The 15,055-nt window shown below is 33.7% G+C and overlaps 2 protein-coding genes across 6 annotated transcripts; one reads left to right on the top strand and one right to left on the bottom strand.

The window, feature by feature from the left end:
• Window positions 1–839: 839 nt before the first annotated feature.
• Window positions 840–4,965, top strand: LOC145217646 (acetyl-CoA acetyltransferase A, mitochondrial-like). The gene is made up of 3 exons (XM_080084952.1): window positions 840–1,225; window positions 2,745–3,140; window positions 3,948–4,965. The coding sequence occupies exons 1-3, from the start codon at window positions 946–948 to the stop codon at window positions 4,508–4,510; spliced, it is 1,239 nt and encodes a 412-aa protein (XP_079941078.1). The 5' UTR covers window positions 840–945; the 3' UTR covers window positions 4,511–4,965.
• A 1,224-nt stretch (window positions 4,966–6,189) lies between these two features.
• Window positions 6,190–8,677, bottom strand: LOC145217652 (uncharacterized). 5 transcript variants are annotated; one of them, XM_080084983.1, is made up of 4 exons: window positions 8,522–8,677; window positions 7,985–8,174; window positions 7,603–7,700; window positions 6,190–7,504 (listed from the first exon to the last, which is right to left on the bottom strand). In XM_080084983.1, the coding sequence occupies exons 2-4, from the start codon at window positions 8,026–8,028 to the stop codon at window positions 7,323–7,325; spliced, it is 324 nt and encodes a 107-aa protein (XP_079941109.1). In that variant the 5' UTR covers window positions 8,029–8,174; window positions 8,522–8,677; the 3' UTR covers window positions 6,190–7,322. The 5 variants fall into 5 exon arrangements, with proteins under 5 accessions (XP_079941109.1, XP_079941110.1, XP_079941112.1 ...); XM_080084984.1 differs by lacking the exon at window positions 8,522–8,677 and having other exon boundaries at window positions 7,624–7,700; window positions 7,985–8,279; XM_080084986.1 differs by lacking the exon at window positions 8,522–8,677 and having other exon boundaries at window positions 6,190–7,520; window positions 7,624–7,700; window positions 7,985–8,279.
• Between the last annotated feature and the right edge of the window lie 6,378 nt (window positions 8,678–15,055).

The raw sequence follows: 15,055 nt of genomic DNA on the forward strand, positions 1-15,055 counted from the left end.
CTTACACACAAAGTAGCATAACAATTGACTATCACACTTGACTAAACGGATGCGAACTGAAAAATAGCCCTCTTGAACTTTTTACTGTGTTTAAAGTGTGCTTGAAAAGAGACAATACTTTCATCTTTGTCAGTTTATATGTTTGTTTTAAAACACCTGTCATGTTCTATTATAACAAAAGTGTTTGGGTTGTATAAATAAAAAACTGTATTTTAGGCCTAGCCTACTATATTTCCATCCGAAACACGGAGGACAGCAGAACACACACAAAAATTTAAGGGTGTCCCAAAAAGAAAACCCTCAAGAATTAGACGGCATAGAATAGTATAAAGCTGAGCGTTTATCACAACATTAAAATAAACTTGTGTCTTTAAAAATGTAAAATTCACCGGTATTATTTTGGCTGTTTTCAAAGGCATAATTGTCACATATGTATTTGGTAAATCAGCAATTCGTTAAAAAGGAGAACATTTGGGCACTTTTTTTGGCCTCGGAGGACAACTTGGTTTTTGTTAAAAAGGAGTACATGTCCTCCAAAACGAGGACGTATGGTAGGCCTACTGTATTTTGACTTGGTGCACAGAGAAATTCTTAAAATTGAAATGATTTGTTTACATACATTTATTCTCAAAGCATCTTTGTTGGTAAAGAACGACTGTATCAATTATAAAAATAATTATTCGAAGAATATTTAGCCTTTGAAGTTGGAATCCCCCCCTTAAAAAGATGAAAAACGTTCAGTTTATTTACTCTTCACGCATCACTGATGTACCTATAATGGGTATTTTAAAGTGTCAGTAAAATCTTGCAGCAAATAAAAATGTGCTGCATTTGTTATTTTTTTTATCAAATTTTGCTTGTTTTTGTAGTTTTGTACACAGTTTCTTTTACATTTAGGTGTGGAAGCTTGTCCTACAAACTACCAAAGCTAAAAAAACATACAAAATGGCGTCAAATTTTCTTCGAAACTTTTCAAAACTGAATTACAATAGCGTGCGCAAGGCTTCGAATTTAAATGAAGTAGTAATAGCCAGTGCCGTTCGTACGCCGATGGGTTCATTTCAAAGTTCGTTGTCATCTTTACCGGCCACAAAATTGGGGTCAATTGCCATAAAATCCGCTGTTGAAAAAGCTGGAATTGATGCTTCGGATGTTCAAGAGGTTTACATGGGAAATGTCCTTCAAGCTGCTCAAGGTCAAGCCCCAGCAAGACAAGCTGCATTAGGTTTGTAATAGTCGCAAAGTAGATTGTACAGAAAATTTATCCCAAAATTTTTCACCAAATTAACTCTATAAAGTAGTGTTTCTTATTATACATTACAACCCATAGATGTTTCGTTTTTTCTGATGTGCTAGTGATCGCTACTAGAAGTGAAAAAGTGTAGGCTACAATCGGAATTTTTTTGTTAGAAAATTTGCAGGAATAAAAATTTCAGGACTCTTAAGAAATGACTTTTTAATTTCTCATTTCCCAGAAAAAGAGGAACCCAAGTTCTTAACCTTTTTGGTGTTCAGAAAGGAAACCTTCAGAAAATTTCTTCCAATATTTTACACCAAATTAAACTCTATAAAGCAGGGGTTCTTAACCTCTTTGGTGTATTTTTTTCTGCTAAAGCCAATCACAAGGTCAAAATTACATCTTTGTTAAATGTGGTCATTTGTAAAGCTTGTAGAATTTTGACTTGATTATTCCATAATGTTTTTAGATAAAAGACATTTTTATTTTTCAACTGGGTAGCTTTCAAAAACCTGTTGGTTGCTTAAATTTCTCTGGTTTTAACTTTGTGGTCTTTTGGTTTAAAGAAACCACTGGTAAAGACTTTTAAAATCACTTTAGTACAAAACTGAAAAGCCATTTAGCTAAAACTCGTCAGTTTCAAAACCTGCATTGCTTGTATGTTTTGGGCAAAAAAAAGGAGACACCATTTTAAACCAAGTGGAACCTGATAAAATAAATAAATTTCTGGTACCGTATTTTACGGACCATAAGGTGCAATTTAAATCCTTTTTTTCACTCATAAATTGATCGTGCGCCTTATAAGCCGGTGCGCCTAATGTATGGATCAAGTAGTGCTTTATTGCCTACACTCCAGTACCGATACTGTTATTATATAAATAAACCACCGTCTTACACAATAAAGTACGGTAAAAGCGACTAACAACTGTGATATTCACTAGACTCATTTTTTCTTTTGCTCATTGTACTATTGTGACTTGCTTACATTTATTACGTAACAAGTAAACTTTTATAACCCATACTCCTTAAAATTGTTGCGTTTTATAGCCCGGTGCGCCTTATGTATGAACAAAAAACTAATCAAAGCAATTTATTGACAGTGCGCCTTATAATCGGGTGCGCTTTATGGTCCGTAAAATACGGTAAATATTACTGTACTAATTAAGATTAGTTTGCAAGCCCACTTTAAAGATCAAACTATGTTAAAGCAATATTCTACCCTAGTAGGATAATATTATATTAACCAACAGTGATCATATTTTATTGTGTACAGTCATTGCATTGTACTTGCAAATATAAGGATGGGATGTACAAATCAAAAACTGCCATGTTCAAAATAGCATTGTTTGTAGGATGTAAATATTTTTTTCGTACACTTTTTATGCAGCAATTCTTCCCATTAAACAACAAAAAATGGTTGAACTTTTAAGTTTTTATTTTTGGCATTTTACTGGTCATTGTTTCTTTGGAATTTTATTTATTAATGTTGTGTCATATTTGTATTTAGGTGCTGGATTAAAAACAAGCACTCCATGTTCAACAATCAACAAAGTCTGTGCATCTGGAATGAAATCAATTATGCTAGCCTCACAATCAATCATGTGTGGACACCAAGATGTCATGGTGGCGGGTGGCATGGAAAGCATGTCAAATGCTCCATTTGTGATGCCACGACTGCCACCGGTGTATGGCGGCGTAAAAATGATCGACCTTATTGTTCATGATGGCTTAACAGACGCTTATGGGAAATTTCACATGGGTATATGTGGAGAAGACACGGCAAAAAAACATTCAATATCTCGTCAAGAGCAAGATGCCTATGCTATAGAGTCTTATACAAGAAGTGCCAAGGCTACTAATGAAGGGCGGTTTAAAGATGAAATCGTTGATGTTGTTATTGAAGGTAAATTGAAGTTTATTTCTTTGTGGTAAAGTAATTAAAAATATAGGATAAAATTTCCTGTACAGTTTGATTGCATATGAAACATGTTTGATATATATATGCCTTATTTGCCATTTTTTCTGTAAAAAGTTAGGTTTGAATATAGTGGTTCATTTGAGGTGTACAAATAATAAACACACAGCAATTTGTTGTATAGTAAGCTGCAGACAGCTTACATTGTTTCAACATGTAAACATATATCAGTGCAGCTGGTGACAAGGTATAAGCTAGCATAGCCATATACACCATGCCAATTTAAAACCCATACCCTACAAAAATCTGCTGTATTGATAATACCTTTTATGCTAAAACAGCATGTACAGATTGCAGCATACTTGAATATTAATTAATGTTTTTTATTTATGTTGTGTACTGTTTCAAGTTTAAACTGATAATTGGTAAGGTAAAAATAACAGTTGTTATTTAATGGTGAAAAAAGGCCAAAGAGATGTAAAAAGCGACATGCTTTATTTTTTAAATGTTTCGGCAAATGCTCATGCCGTCATCAGTGGTATGAAGTGTATATAAACAGGTGTAACTGATGTGGCCTTTAAAGAGAAAGCAGAATGTTTTGTAAATGTGAGGCTGAATTTTAAGACAGTGGCATGATAAAAACAAGCAGTTAAAAAGGTTAAATTGCTACAGTAATATAAACACACAAATCGGTTGGCGTGCCATGAAAAACCACCTCACATGCCATGGGTTGCTGACCCCTGGTATATTGGTTCCAAAGTTATTATTTCATCATGTGAATTTGCTCTTTTTTAGGAAAACGTGGAAAACCGGATATTACAGTGTCAGAAGATGAAGAATTCAAAAAAGTTAATTTTGACAAAATTCCAAAACTCAAGGCAGTTTTTCAAGCTGAAAATGGGACTGTCACTGCAGGCAACGCAAGCACATTAAATGATGGCGCAGCAGCATTATGCCTTATGTCAGCGCAAGCAGCTATTAATTTTCGTCTAAAACCGTTGGCTCGAATTGTTGGCTTTGCAGATGCCGCCGTTGAACCAATAGATTTTCCAGTAGCCCCTGCATTCGCTATACCAAAAGCGCTTAAAATGGCTGGAGTACGAGATGAACAAATTGCATTATGGGAAATTAACGAGGCATTTAGTGTTGTGGTATTGGCGAATATGAAACTTTTGGGCATTGACCCAGCAAAGATTAATGTTGACGGCGGTGCTGTGTCACTCGGGCACCCCATTGGCATGTCAGGCGCCAGGATTGTGGCCCATTTGGCACATAGATTAAAAGCAGGTGAATTTGGTTGTGCTGGTATTTGTAATGGCGGTGGCGGCGCTAGTGCTTTAGTTGTTGAAAAACTTTAATAAGTTTGATGTATTTAATAATGTTATCTTTCTATCGTGTACAGTAGTGTTTGGAAAAAGTTCCTTTATGTGATTTTTACATAACCTCTTAACTTTATGGTTTTTAGGCTTCGTATATTTAAAATTTAAATTTTGGTATGCCTTGTATGGTCAAAAGCCAGTCACAGTTTCAACCATAGCATTTGTTACATACATTTTCCACTAAAATGGGTAAATAGGTACTTTAATGAGCTTATAATTGTATTATTTTAGCAAACTTTAGCAAAATCTTTGCCAAACAAAAAGCTAAACCATTTTTTGCCAACCTTTGTTAACAAATTTTTCATTAAATAATGTTATTCGTGTAACCACACAAATATTTTCAAACCTTAAAGTGGTACATCATTTGATTGTATTTTTTTGCCTTACCTAAAATGTGTCTGGCCTGTTTGCAATTACACTTGTATTGCTATTCAGTTTGTATGCAGATATTCAAAGTTAAACCACTTAGCTTGGTTTGGATGAGCTTAGAACAGGATTTTTACAGCTTACTAATTGTTGCATGCCAATGTGTCTATAATTAGCTCTTATATAGCCCTTTGTCTAATTTTCCGAAAGGTGCAAAGATATTTTAAATTGAGTTTATTTCGTTTGGTGAAAGAAAACATAGCGACACAATTGCAATGAACAAGCACCAAGCCGGAAATAGACGTTATGAGGCGCAAAAAAGTGACAGTTGTTGGAACATGATTAAACGAGGGCACAGTTGTTGGAACATGATTAGACGCGCTGCACCAACACCGTGATATAAAGCGTTATGTGGCAGGAGCTCACCAGAAAGTAAGTTTGGCGCACTGTGAGTATAACACGACTTGGGGGAACGTTGGTAGGACCAGTCGAGGGGCTCTAGAATCTAACCACTCGTGTTAGAAAAGAGGGTGGGGTTTTGCCTGATACTTGGGTCTTGGAACTGGTCCGTAAGGACTTTGTGGTCTAAAGTTTCATTACAACTTTACAATATATACCAAGCTGGAGTTTTTATTTACGCTCGATGGACAGATTGAAAGTCGTTAATGAAATAAGAACCTGTGATATGGCCGTCAATATAGTAAAAGCCAAAAAGCACGCCCCTTTTCTACGGTAACGAACGTACTGTGTGCACTGTTATAGTTAGTTAGCCTGTGGGCTTTTTTTTTGAAAAAGACAAAATACTACGCACCTAACATTTGTTTTAAAACAAGCACGACTTTGCACGCTTAAAGCATAGATAACTTAATTCACTAGATGCGGTAAGCACTTTTTTCCAAGGAATGCAGCCTGACTACCATGAATAAAAATGTACGCATTATGACGTCACATACCGTTGTAAACGAACTGGCGCCAGTTTGTGTTCTTGGTTTTAGGTAGGTAAGTTATATTGTGTACGCTCTCAAAAGGAGTTTGAGGTACTTATTAAACATTAAATGCGTATAAACACTCCCATATAAAAGATTCAATGTTTGATTCTGATGAAGTTTTGCTCCTACTCGTGAACTTCACTGTCCTGTTTTTTTAATATATATACTCGAACTATTTTATTCAACATCGAATTTTTAACACAGTTGGGAGACCCAGCCATATTGCGACTTAAATGACTAACAAAACGGAACTGTTCTCCCTTTTTAAATGGAAACTTTTTCTGAGAAATGAAGACCACAAAGCTGTGCAAATGCCTTTTTATTTTTGGTATAAACTCCACCCAGAACCTACTACACCATACACAATGTTTTGATCATGCATTAATATCCTAACATAAAACACAGTTTACTGGCTAGTTTGAAGCAAACATGTTTGCGATTTTCTTAAAAAAGCATTTAATCATACAATTGTAATTACAGAAGCCATATTTTTGTTTTAAACAAAAAAATCCATGTTTCACATTCTCTTTCACATTTCTGTTTTGTAACATTTTACTGTTTGTGCCAGTGCATTGCAAAAGGCTGTTTTATTCATAAATTAAACACACATAAAATATGAGTCCTTTAGTTATATGGAGTACAAGCCTGTGACTATCATTAAAAAGGCAAATTAGGTAATCATATTGATTTTGAAATTGTATTGTAAATGAATCAATAAACAAACATCAGTTTTTCAAAAACTTCAGAAAGAAAGTAAGGAATATTCATTTTTATTACAATATTAAACTGAAAGTATACAATTTGATTGAAATAGTTACAGTAAAATTTGACCGTAGTGAGAAGGTTTTTACCAACAAAAATACCAAAAACACATTTGCTGAAAGATGTGACAGGTTTGTCAATTAGAACAAAAACCTCAAGTTATTGGTATATTTAGCTCCTGATGTTAATTAAACCTTAACTGAGTCTTCCTCACAAAATGTAAAAATAACCCAATAGTACCAAGAAAAAAATCTGCACTCAGCATGCATAAAAACAGCTTCCATTATATAAACTATCTTCAAATGTCATTTGTGGTAAATATCATACAAGAAAAAAAAAATGTTTGTACTACTGTATTCGACAACCAAGTTCTAATTGGTTGGAGAAATGATTAATTTATCAATTGGTAATAACCAACACCCAGACAATATGTAATCTTTATTCTGACTGCCTGTAGAATGTAGACCAGTGGTTCTTAACCTTTTTTTCTTTTTTTTGCACCCCCCTGGGTTTCTTAATTATATAGAATAGATCTAACCAACCTTAATGATTCAGCATCCCCGCACCCCCTAGGAACAGTTCTCACACCCCTTGGGGGTACGAGAACCCTTGGTTAAGAACCCCTGATGTAGACATTGCTAAAGAAATACTAAACCTTTTCAACAAAAATAAAACTACCATGGCAACAGATTTACATATTGTATGAGCAATAAATTTTGTACATTGGAAGAAAATTTAGTATAGCCATATACACTGCAAAAATACCTGCGCACAATTATCAGCCCGATAACACAGGCGTGCATGCTGGAGATTTTATGTGAGAGTGGGTTGCACAGAAAGAAAGTGTACTGCAAGTCTGCAACCAACAAAATCTGTATTAGAAAATAGAAAAAAAATGTTTTTAAGTATTTCTAGAAGTTGCACTTTTTTCAGTCATAAACACCATGCACTCACTGGATGACAATAGTAACTGACCAAATTTCTTGTTGATGCTATCATCTTGTGTAAACATCACCTCATTGCAAGAAGCATCTTTTACTTGTTTATGAGATCTGTTTATAAATTCAGAATCAATATTGATGTAAAAACCTGAACTTTCTAAATTAGTAAAATTAGTAACTAAAAGTTAAGTTTTTATGAGGAACACAGTATGTACTATTTTGAGTGAGTATTCATTTTTTAAGGCAGGGGTCTTTGGTTAACTGGACATTTTTAATGAAGCAAAATCCTTTCAAAAATTAGGGTTTTTTTCTGTTAACTTGTGAAGTTTCTGTTATTTATGTCTGTTCTTAATCTGACACAAAAATATGTTTGTGTTCTGCCATCTGATACCTACCTCACACTTATTGGTTGATTTCTTGTCCCTGATTTCAACACCATTTTGTTGCTTTTGTAATTGGCAAGCAAAATTGTTAAAGTTGAGCAATATGTTCCCAATGGTGATGGTCATGGCATGTCAGTCAGGAAAAAAGGTTTCGCCCATCAGAACCAAATGCTTTCACCAGTGGCTGACTTGATGCTGTAGACTTAAAGGGCACATGACCTGTATTATACTATTTTAGTATACTATAAAATATTTTAAAATTTTTGTAAACTATAGTACAGTGTAGCTGTTCTTTATAGGCTACAGTCTTTCTAAAAAAAAAAAAAAAATACATTGTGTGATATTAAACAGGTTGCAGACGATGTTCGCGACTTTGCGCAAAATAAATTACAATTCAAAATGTTATCCGTAAAGTTTTTTTAACAAAAATAGTTGGTGCAGACTGCAGACTACATGTCACATTATAACAAGAAGCAACAAAACCGGTATCACCACGCGCCAAATTGAAACCAACTACCATGACGGAAACAATCACCTGGCTATAGTTACCGTAGTCAGGCTGCATTCCTTGGAAAAAAGTGCTTACCACTAGATGCGCAACTCGGCGAAATCGCTCAGACAGGTCACGCTTGAATGAACCAGTACACATTGGCTTCTTTACAATGGCGGGCAATGGGTGAAGAGTGAAGATATTGGCAAAAAACCGCAATTTATTGCATTAAACGTCAAATAACTTTGGAATTGAAGTGATAATAAACTTGCAGGTTACGTAAGTGTTATGTATCTCGTGTATTTTATTCGTTTTTAGAAGTTTATTGTGTGTTTTAAAAGGATCACTAACCGTTTTTGTTTGATTGATTTTGTATGTTAAATATACCATGGACAAGACTAAATTCTCGTATTTGTGATTTAGTTGTATTTCTGTGTAATAGCTAGGTTAGCTACACCGTGCCAGCAAATGGCAAAAAATCTTTGTTTAAAATTTGCAATCCTGAATTTCAATGCAACTCTGATATGTAGAAACATTACAGCAATTTACAAAAATGTGTGCTCTTATTGCGTGACCCAACTTAGGGAGACATAATACATGCTTCATAAAGAAACGTAATATTAATTTCCTTTTAACCCACTTCTGTTGTCAAAATTAAACAGTAATTATTTTAGAGCGTTCATATGTGTAGATCACTTTGAAAAAAGCAATCTGCTGATTATCGGTTGCAGAAAAAAGTTAAAAATTGGTGCTTTGCCACCAAAAAAAATTCCTAAACAGCAGTACAGGACAAAATTGGTAACATTGCCCATGAACATATAAATGTTTATTACAGCTAAAATCATTTGTTGTGGCCAAGACAAGCAGAAAAGCACCATTTGACAGAAAGGTTCTTTCATAAGTTAAACACCACAGCGTTAAAAGTGTTGAGAAAGCTTTTTAACAATTAGGTCCTCAGCTGAAAGTTAGTACACACTTCTTAAGTTAACAATTCATTTTAAACAACAAGTTGTACAACATTTAGAAAAGTGGTCATTTTATAGAAAAGGCAAATACCTTTTGGTAGAACAATATAAAAATAAAATTGTTAAAGCATACATAAGGTACAGTTATGTTTATTATGAATTAATCTGGGTTTCTGTATGTTATAGGCTAATTTTTGTGGTAGACTTTGCATCTCAAGCAATGTTGAGGTTGAATGGGCTCCATTTTATGGATGGTGAGTTAAACCACTATCCTTGGGTATTACTCCATTGAGGAAATCAACTTTAAATGCATTTTTAAGTATAACACCTGCTTTTAAAACAAGATAGTTTTTACCATTAGGCTTTTATTGTTTTGTTTTTTTTGCATCATTACAGGGGAGTTGGATAACTTTAAACTTTGTACGGGAGTAAGCAGGAAAAAACAAGAATATTAACAAACATGTCATACAAGCATGGAACGCCCTGACAGGCACAACCATAATTCGCTCACCTCACTGCAATGTAGCCAGTAGATATGGCAACACATTTAAAACTAGATCACCTAATATTCAAACACAGTAACAGAAAAAGAGCCGGTAATGTGTAATATGTGTGCAAAGTATGGCAAAAAATGGAACGCAACAGAGTGCAGCAAATGAAATCCAGTGCAACTAGTGAAGAAGAATTGGTAACAGTGGATGACCGAATTCATTAGGATATCTTGGTATGCAGATTCAAATGTTTCTCATTTAATTTTGGAACAGTAATGTGTCATTTCCCATCTGTAAGATTTGGTTGAAAGTCAAAGACACTCACTAATGAGTGGCAAGCCTCATTTTTTAAAAATGCAATGTAAAAATGCTTCAAAGACCATTAAACGGAGACGGTACCACCCTGATGTGGTTCATTGGGTAATTGAGTTGTTTGCTAGAGCTTCAGCAGCATATAATCATCTCAGAACCAGTGGTGTTCTTATATTGCCACCATCACGTACTTCACAGTAGTACAGGTATAAGTTGCAATTTTACACATAATTTTTTGAACTGACATATCATCACACAATCCTAAAAAACACTGTAGATTGTTAAAAATATTGGCTCTGGTGCATGTGGTATCAACCAATCGGTAGTCAATGCTCTGTGGATGAAAAGTTAGTTAACAGCAGCTATTTATGCACTTTTTCATGTTTTTTTTTTAAATTTATTATTTTCATGTAGTCAAGAAAATTGTTATTCTAGGAAGGCCTAAGGCCACTTAGTTGGATTTATTGACTACGGGGCCAGAAATGCAGACACCATAATGGCAACCCATATATGTAGCAAGGTGGTACACATAATGCAAATTGTCCAATTCAGCGAATTCAAAGTCCAAACTTGCTACATAAATAAGGTTAATTGCCATTTTTTTATGATATTATTAAGAAAATTCCAAAAACTAAAACATTTTTATCAAACTAAACGTCGCAGCTCAAAAAACTATCGACAAGAGGACAAAATATGTGTATGTTCTTACCAATGCACACGAAATGTGTACTTGTTCATTCAAGCGTGCAACGTCTGAAGGAAGGCAAAACCAATATATTCGCGACTCGCGTTCATGGTAATTAAATTAGATTAGTTAAAATAAAAATGTTTAAAAAATACATCAACATAACATAACTACACATTATAAGTTACATCTTGTTCTATGTAGTAATTCACCCGAGAGATTTTTAAAAAAATTTAGTCGGCAGACGAGTTGCGCATCTAGTGAATTAAGTTATCTATGCTTAAAGCAGGTTTCCTAACGAGCTTCGTGCAGTCAACCATAGCGCTTGTTGCATGCACGACTTTGCAAAATTAAAGCGTGTTTCTTACGAGCTTCGTGCAGTCAACCGCAGCGCTTGTTTCAAGCACGACTTTGTCAGCTTAAATCCGGTTTCCTAACGAGCTTCGTGCAGTCAGCCATTGAGCTTTTTACAAGGACGACGTTGCAAGCTTAAAGTGGGTATCCTAACGAGCTTCGTGCAGTCAAACACAGCGCTTGTTACATGCACGACTTTGCAAGCCTAATGCGGATTTCTTAACGAGCTTTGTGCAGTCAACCATAGCGCTTTTGACATGCACGACTTTGTGCGAGTAAAGCGGGGTTCCTAACGGGCTTGGTGCAGTCAACCATTGTGCTTTTAAATGACGTTGCACGCTTAAAGGGGCTTTCCTAACGCGCTTGTTGCATGCACGACTTTGCAAGCTTACGAGTTCCCCTCGAGCTGCAATACAAACATTTCCATCAATGAAAAATTTTATTACGTTTTTGTGCAACTTTTAATTGTATCCTATCACTCATGCCATGAATATCCTGTTTGGAATATTCCATTTGAGGAGTTGAATGCAATCAAGCAAAGAACGTGCTTTGAGAAATAGCTAAAGCGATATATCCTGCTTTCGTTATGAACTACAAAGTCCATTGCAAGTTTCAACTTCCTTATTTGAGTCAATAAACTTCTTTTGTCGACTGTTGGTTGTGCACGGTTAGGGGAATCTTATATATCCGTCTTTATATCTTACTGGTTTCGATAGGAATTTCCCTTCTTGGTACTTCCGTGTAAACAAATTATAAAGCTATAAATATAACGTAAGAACCCTGGCCTTTGTGATATGCAGGCTAGAGTAGTAGGTGCGAGGTAAATGTTTAGTGATTGAGTTCCAAATTTTTTATGGCAGCGGCTCTCAAACTAGGGTCCGCGGTCCCTTAGGGGTTCGCTCCACGAATTCAGTAGGACCACGAAGATTTAGGTGGTACACGGAGCTAGAAAAAGTCGCCAGGTGGTACGCGATCAGTATAAGTTTGAGAACCACTGATGTAGAGCATTTTTCATTTGAAGAAAATAAATTTCTCCTGGCAGAATTTATTGCGATTTTCTATATCAGCCAATGGTGGCATTTAGATCCAGGCAATTGTTGTCATTTTCTCCAGTGACTAGCATGGTGCAAGTGACTGCTGTGCTTAAAATGTTTTTGCTTTCTAATGAATCGAAAGTTCAAGTTGTAAGCGAAGTATTTTAAGTATGAGATTTCAGTTAGCTTTTTGTGGATGATGCACTGTGAAGCGGTTGTTAATTCGTTGTTCTTAGTGCTTTCACTAACAAATTCTAACTCAGTCAAACAAAATACATTTAGTAATACTAATTCAGTCAACTAAAATAAAGTAACTAACAATAATTCAGTGACACAAAATACATAAAATAATGCTAATATCAATTTAGTAAAAAAAAAAAAAAACGATTAATAACTCAGTTAACCAAAATACAGCAACCAATACTAATTCAATCAAACAAAATACAGTAACTGATACTAATTCAGTCAAACAAAATACAGTAACTAATACTTATTCAGTCACACAAAATACCTCAAATAATACTAATTCAGTCAAACAAAATACAGTAACTAATACTTATTTTAGTCACAGAAAAAACACAAAATAATATTAATTTAGTCAAACAGAATACATTTAATCACACTAATTCATTAAATCAAAATACAGTAACTAACACTAATTTAGTCACACAAAAACACTAAATAATACTAATTTAGTCAAACAGAACACATTAACTAAATCTAATTCAGTCAAAAAAGGACATTTAATGATACTAATTCAGTCAACCAAATACAGTAACTAATACTAATGCAGCCACACAAAAAACACTAAAGATTATTAATTCAGTCAATCAAAATGAAGTAACTAATATTAATTCAGTTATTCAAAATATAATAACTAATACTAATTTAGTCAAACAAAAACACTAACCAATATGAATTTACCCATACAAAATACACTTACTATAACACTAATTTAGTCAATCCAAATACAATAACTAATACTAATTCAAGTAATTGCAGCAAGTAATAGAAAACTAATCAAACAACATACACTAACTAATATCAATTTAGTCAAACAAAAAACGAACTAATATTAATTCAGTTAACCAAAATACAGTAACTAACACTGATTCAACCAAACATAATACATTTACAAATACTAACTCAGTGAAAACACAGTATCTTACATTAATTTAGTCACCCAAAATAATATAAATAATACTAATTCAGTCAATTAAAATACGCCAAGTAATACTTAATTTAGTCAAACAAATGACAGTAACTGTACCACTAATTCAGTTAATCAAAATACACTAACTAATACTAATTCAGTGATACAAAATACAGTAACCAATACTGATTCAGTCAAACACAATATACAAAATAATACTAATCCAGTTAAACAAAATATGCCAAGTAATACTTAACTCAGTCAAAGAAAAGACAGGAACTATAACACTAATTCAGTGTAGCTCCTTCTCTGAACCGGGAGTTGTTCTTGGACGGGGTGCAATGAACAACCAAATCTATGACGGTTGCTTGCTCTCCTTGTTGCGAGGACCAAAAGCCAACGAAGGGCGGAGCTCGACGTAATGCGATTCAACCAAATGACGATCATCAACTCTCTGATGTAAAACGCAGAGCTTCTGTTACAATTGAAACGCCTTCCCTGGCTTGCAGGTTGTCGAAATTGTTACTCGAAATTGTGTTCTTGTAGACTGGTTCTCTGGTCTGCTTCAGTCGTTCGTACACTACTCGAATTAGGTCGTGCGGCTCTGGTTTAAGAATACCGTCTTAAGCAAACAAGTTGTTAACTCATACTAATTTAGTCAAACAAAATACAATAACCAATATTAATTCAGTCATACAAAATAACACTAACTCATACTAATTTAGTCAAACAAAATACAATAACCAATATTAATTCAGTCATAGAAAATAACAATAACTTATACTAATTTAGTGAAACAAAATACAATAACCAATAATAATTCAGTCATACAAAATAACACTAACTCATACTAATTTAGTCAAACAAAATACAATAACCAATATTAATTCAGTCATACAAAATAACACTAACTCATACTAATTTAGTCAAACAAAATACAATAACCAATATTAATTCAGTCATACAAAATAACACTAACTCATACTAATTTAGTCAAACAAAATACAATAACCAATATTAATTCAGTCATACAAAATAACACTAACTCATACTAATTTAGTGAAACAAAATACAATAACCAATATTAATTCAGTCATACAAAATAACACTAACTCATACTAATTTAGTCAAACAAAATACAATAACCAATATTAATTCAGTCATACAAAATAACACTAACTCATACTAATTTAGTGAAACAAAATACAATAACCAATATTAATTCAGTCATACAAAATAACACTAACTCATACTAATTTAGTCAAACAAAATACAATAACCAATATTAATTAAGTCATACAATATAACACTAACTCATACTAATTTAGTCAAACATAATACAATAACCAATATTAATTCAGTCATACAAAATAACACTAACTCATACTAATTTAGTCAAACAAAATACAATAACCAATATTAATTCAGTCATACAAAATAACACTAACTCATACCAATTTAGTCAAACAAAATACAATAACCAATATTAATTCAGTCATACAAAATAACAATAACTCATACTAATTTAGTCAAACAAAATACAATAACCAATATTAATTCAGTCATACAAAATAACACTAACTCATACTAATTTAGTCA

This window comes from Phallusia mammillata, chromosome 3 (assembly GCF_965637545.1).
Source record: "Phallusia mammillata chromosome 3, kaPhaMamm4.hap1.1, whole genome shotgun sequence".
Lineage (NCBI taxonomy): Eukaryota > Metazoa > Chordata > Ascidiacea > Phlebobranchia > Ascidiidae > Phallusia > Phallusia mammillata.

Coding starts and splice junctions, on each gene's coding strand:
- LOC145217652 (XM_080084983.1), bottom strand. CDS start 8,028: ATGGTGTTGAAATCAGGGACAAGAAATCAACCAATAAGTGTGAG. Junction 7,701..7,984: donor AATCAACCAATAAGTGTGAG/GTAGGTATCAGA, acceptor ATTTATAAACAG/ATCTCATAAACAAGTAAAAG. Junction 7,505..7,602: donor TCAGTTACTATTGTCATCCA/GTGAGTGCATGG, acceptor TGTTGGTTGCAG/ACTTGCAGTACACTTTCTTT.
- LOC145217646 (XM_080084952.1), top strand. CDS start 946: ATGGCGTCAAATTTTCTTCGAAACTTTTCAAAACTGAATTACAATAGC. Junction 1,226..2,744: donor AGCAAGACAAGCTGCATTAG/GTTTGTAATAGT, acceptor ATTTGTATTTAG/GTGCTGGATTAAAAACAAGC. Junction 3,141..3,947: donor CGTTGATGTTGTTATTGAAG/GTAAATTGAAGT, acceptor GCTCTTTTTTAG/GAAAACGTGGAAAACCGGAT.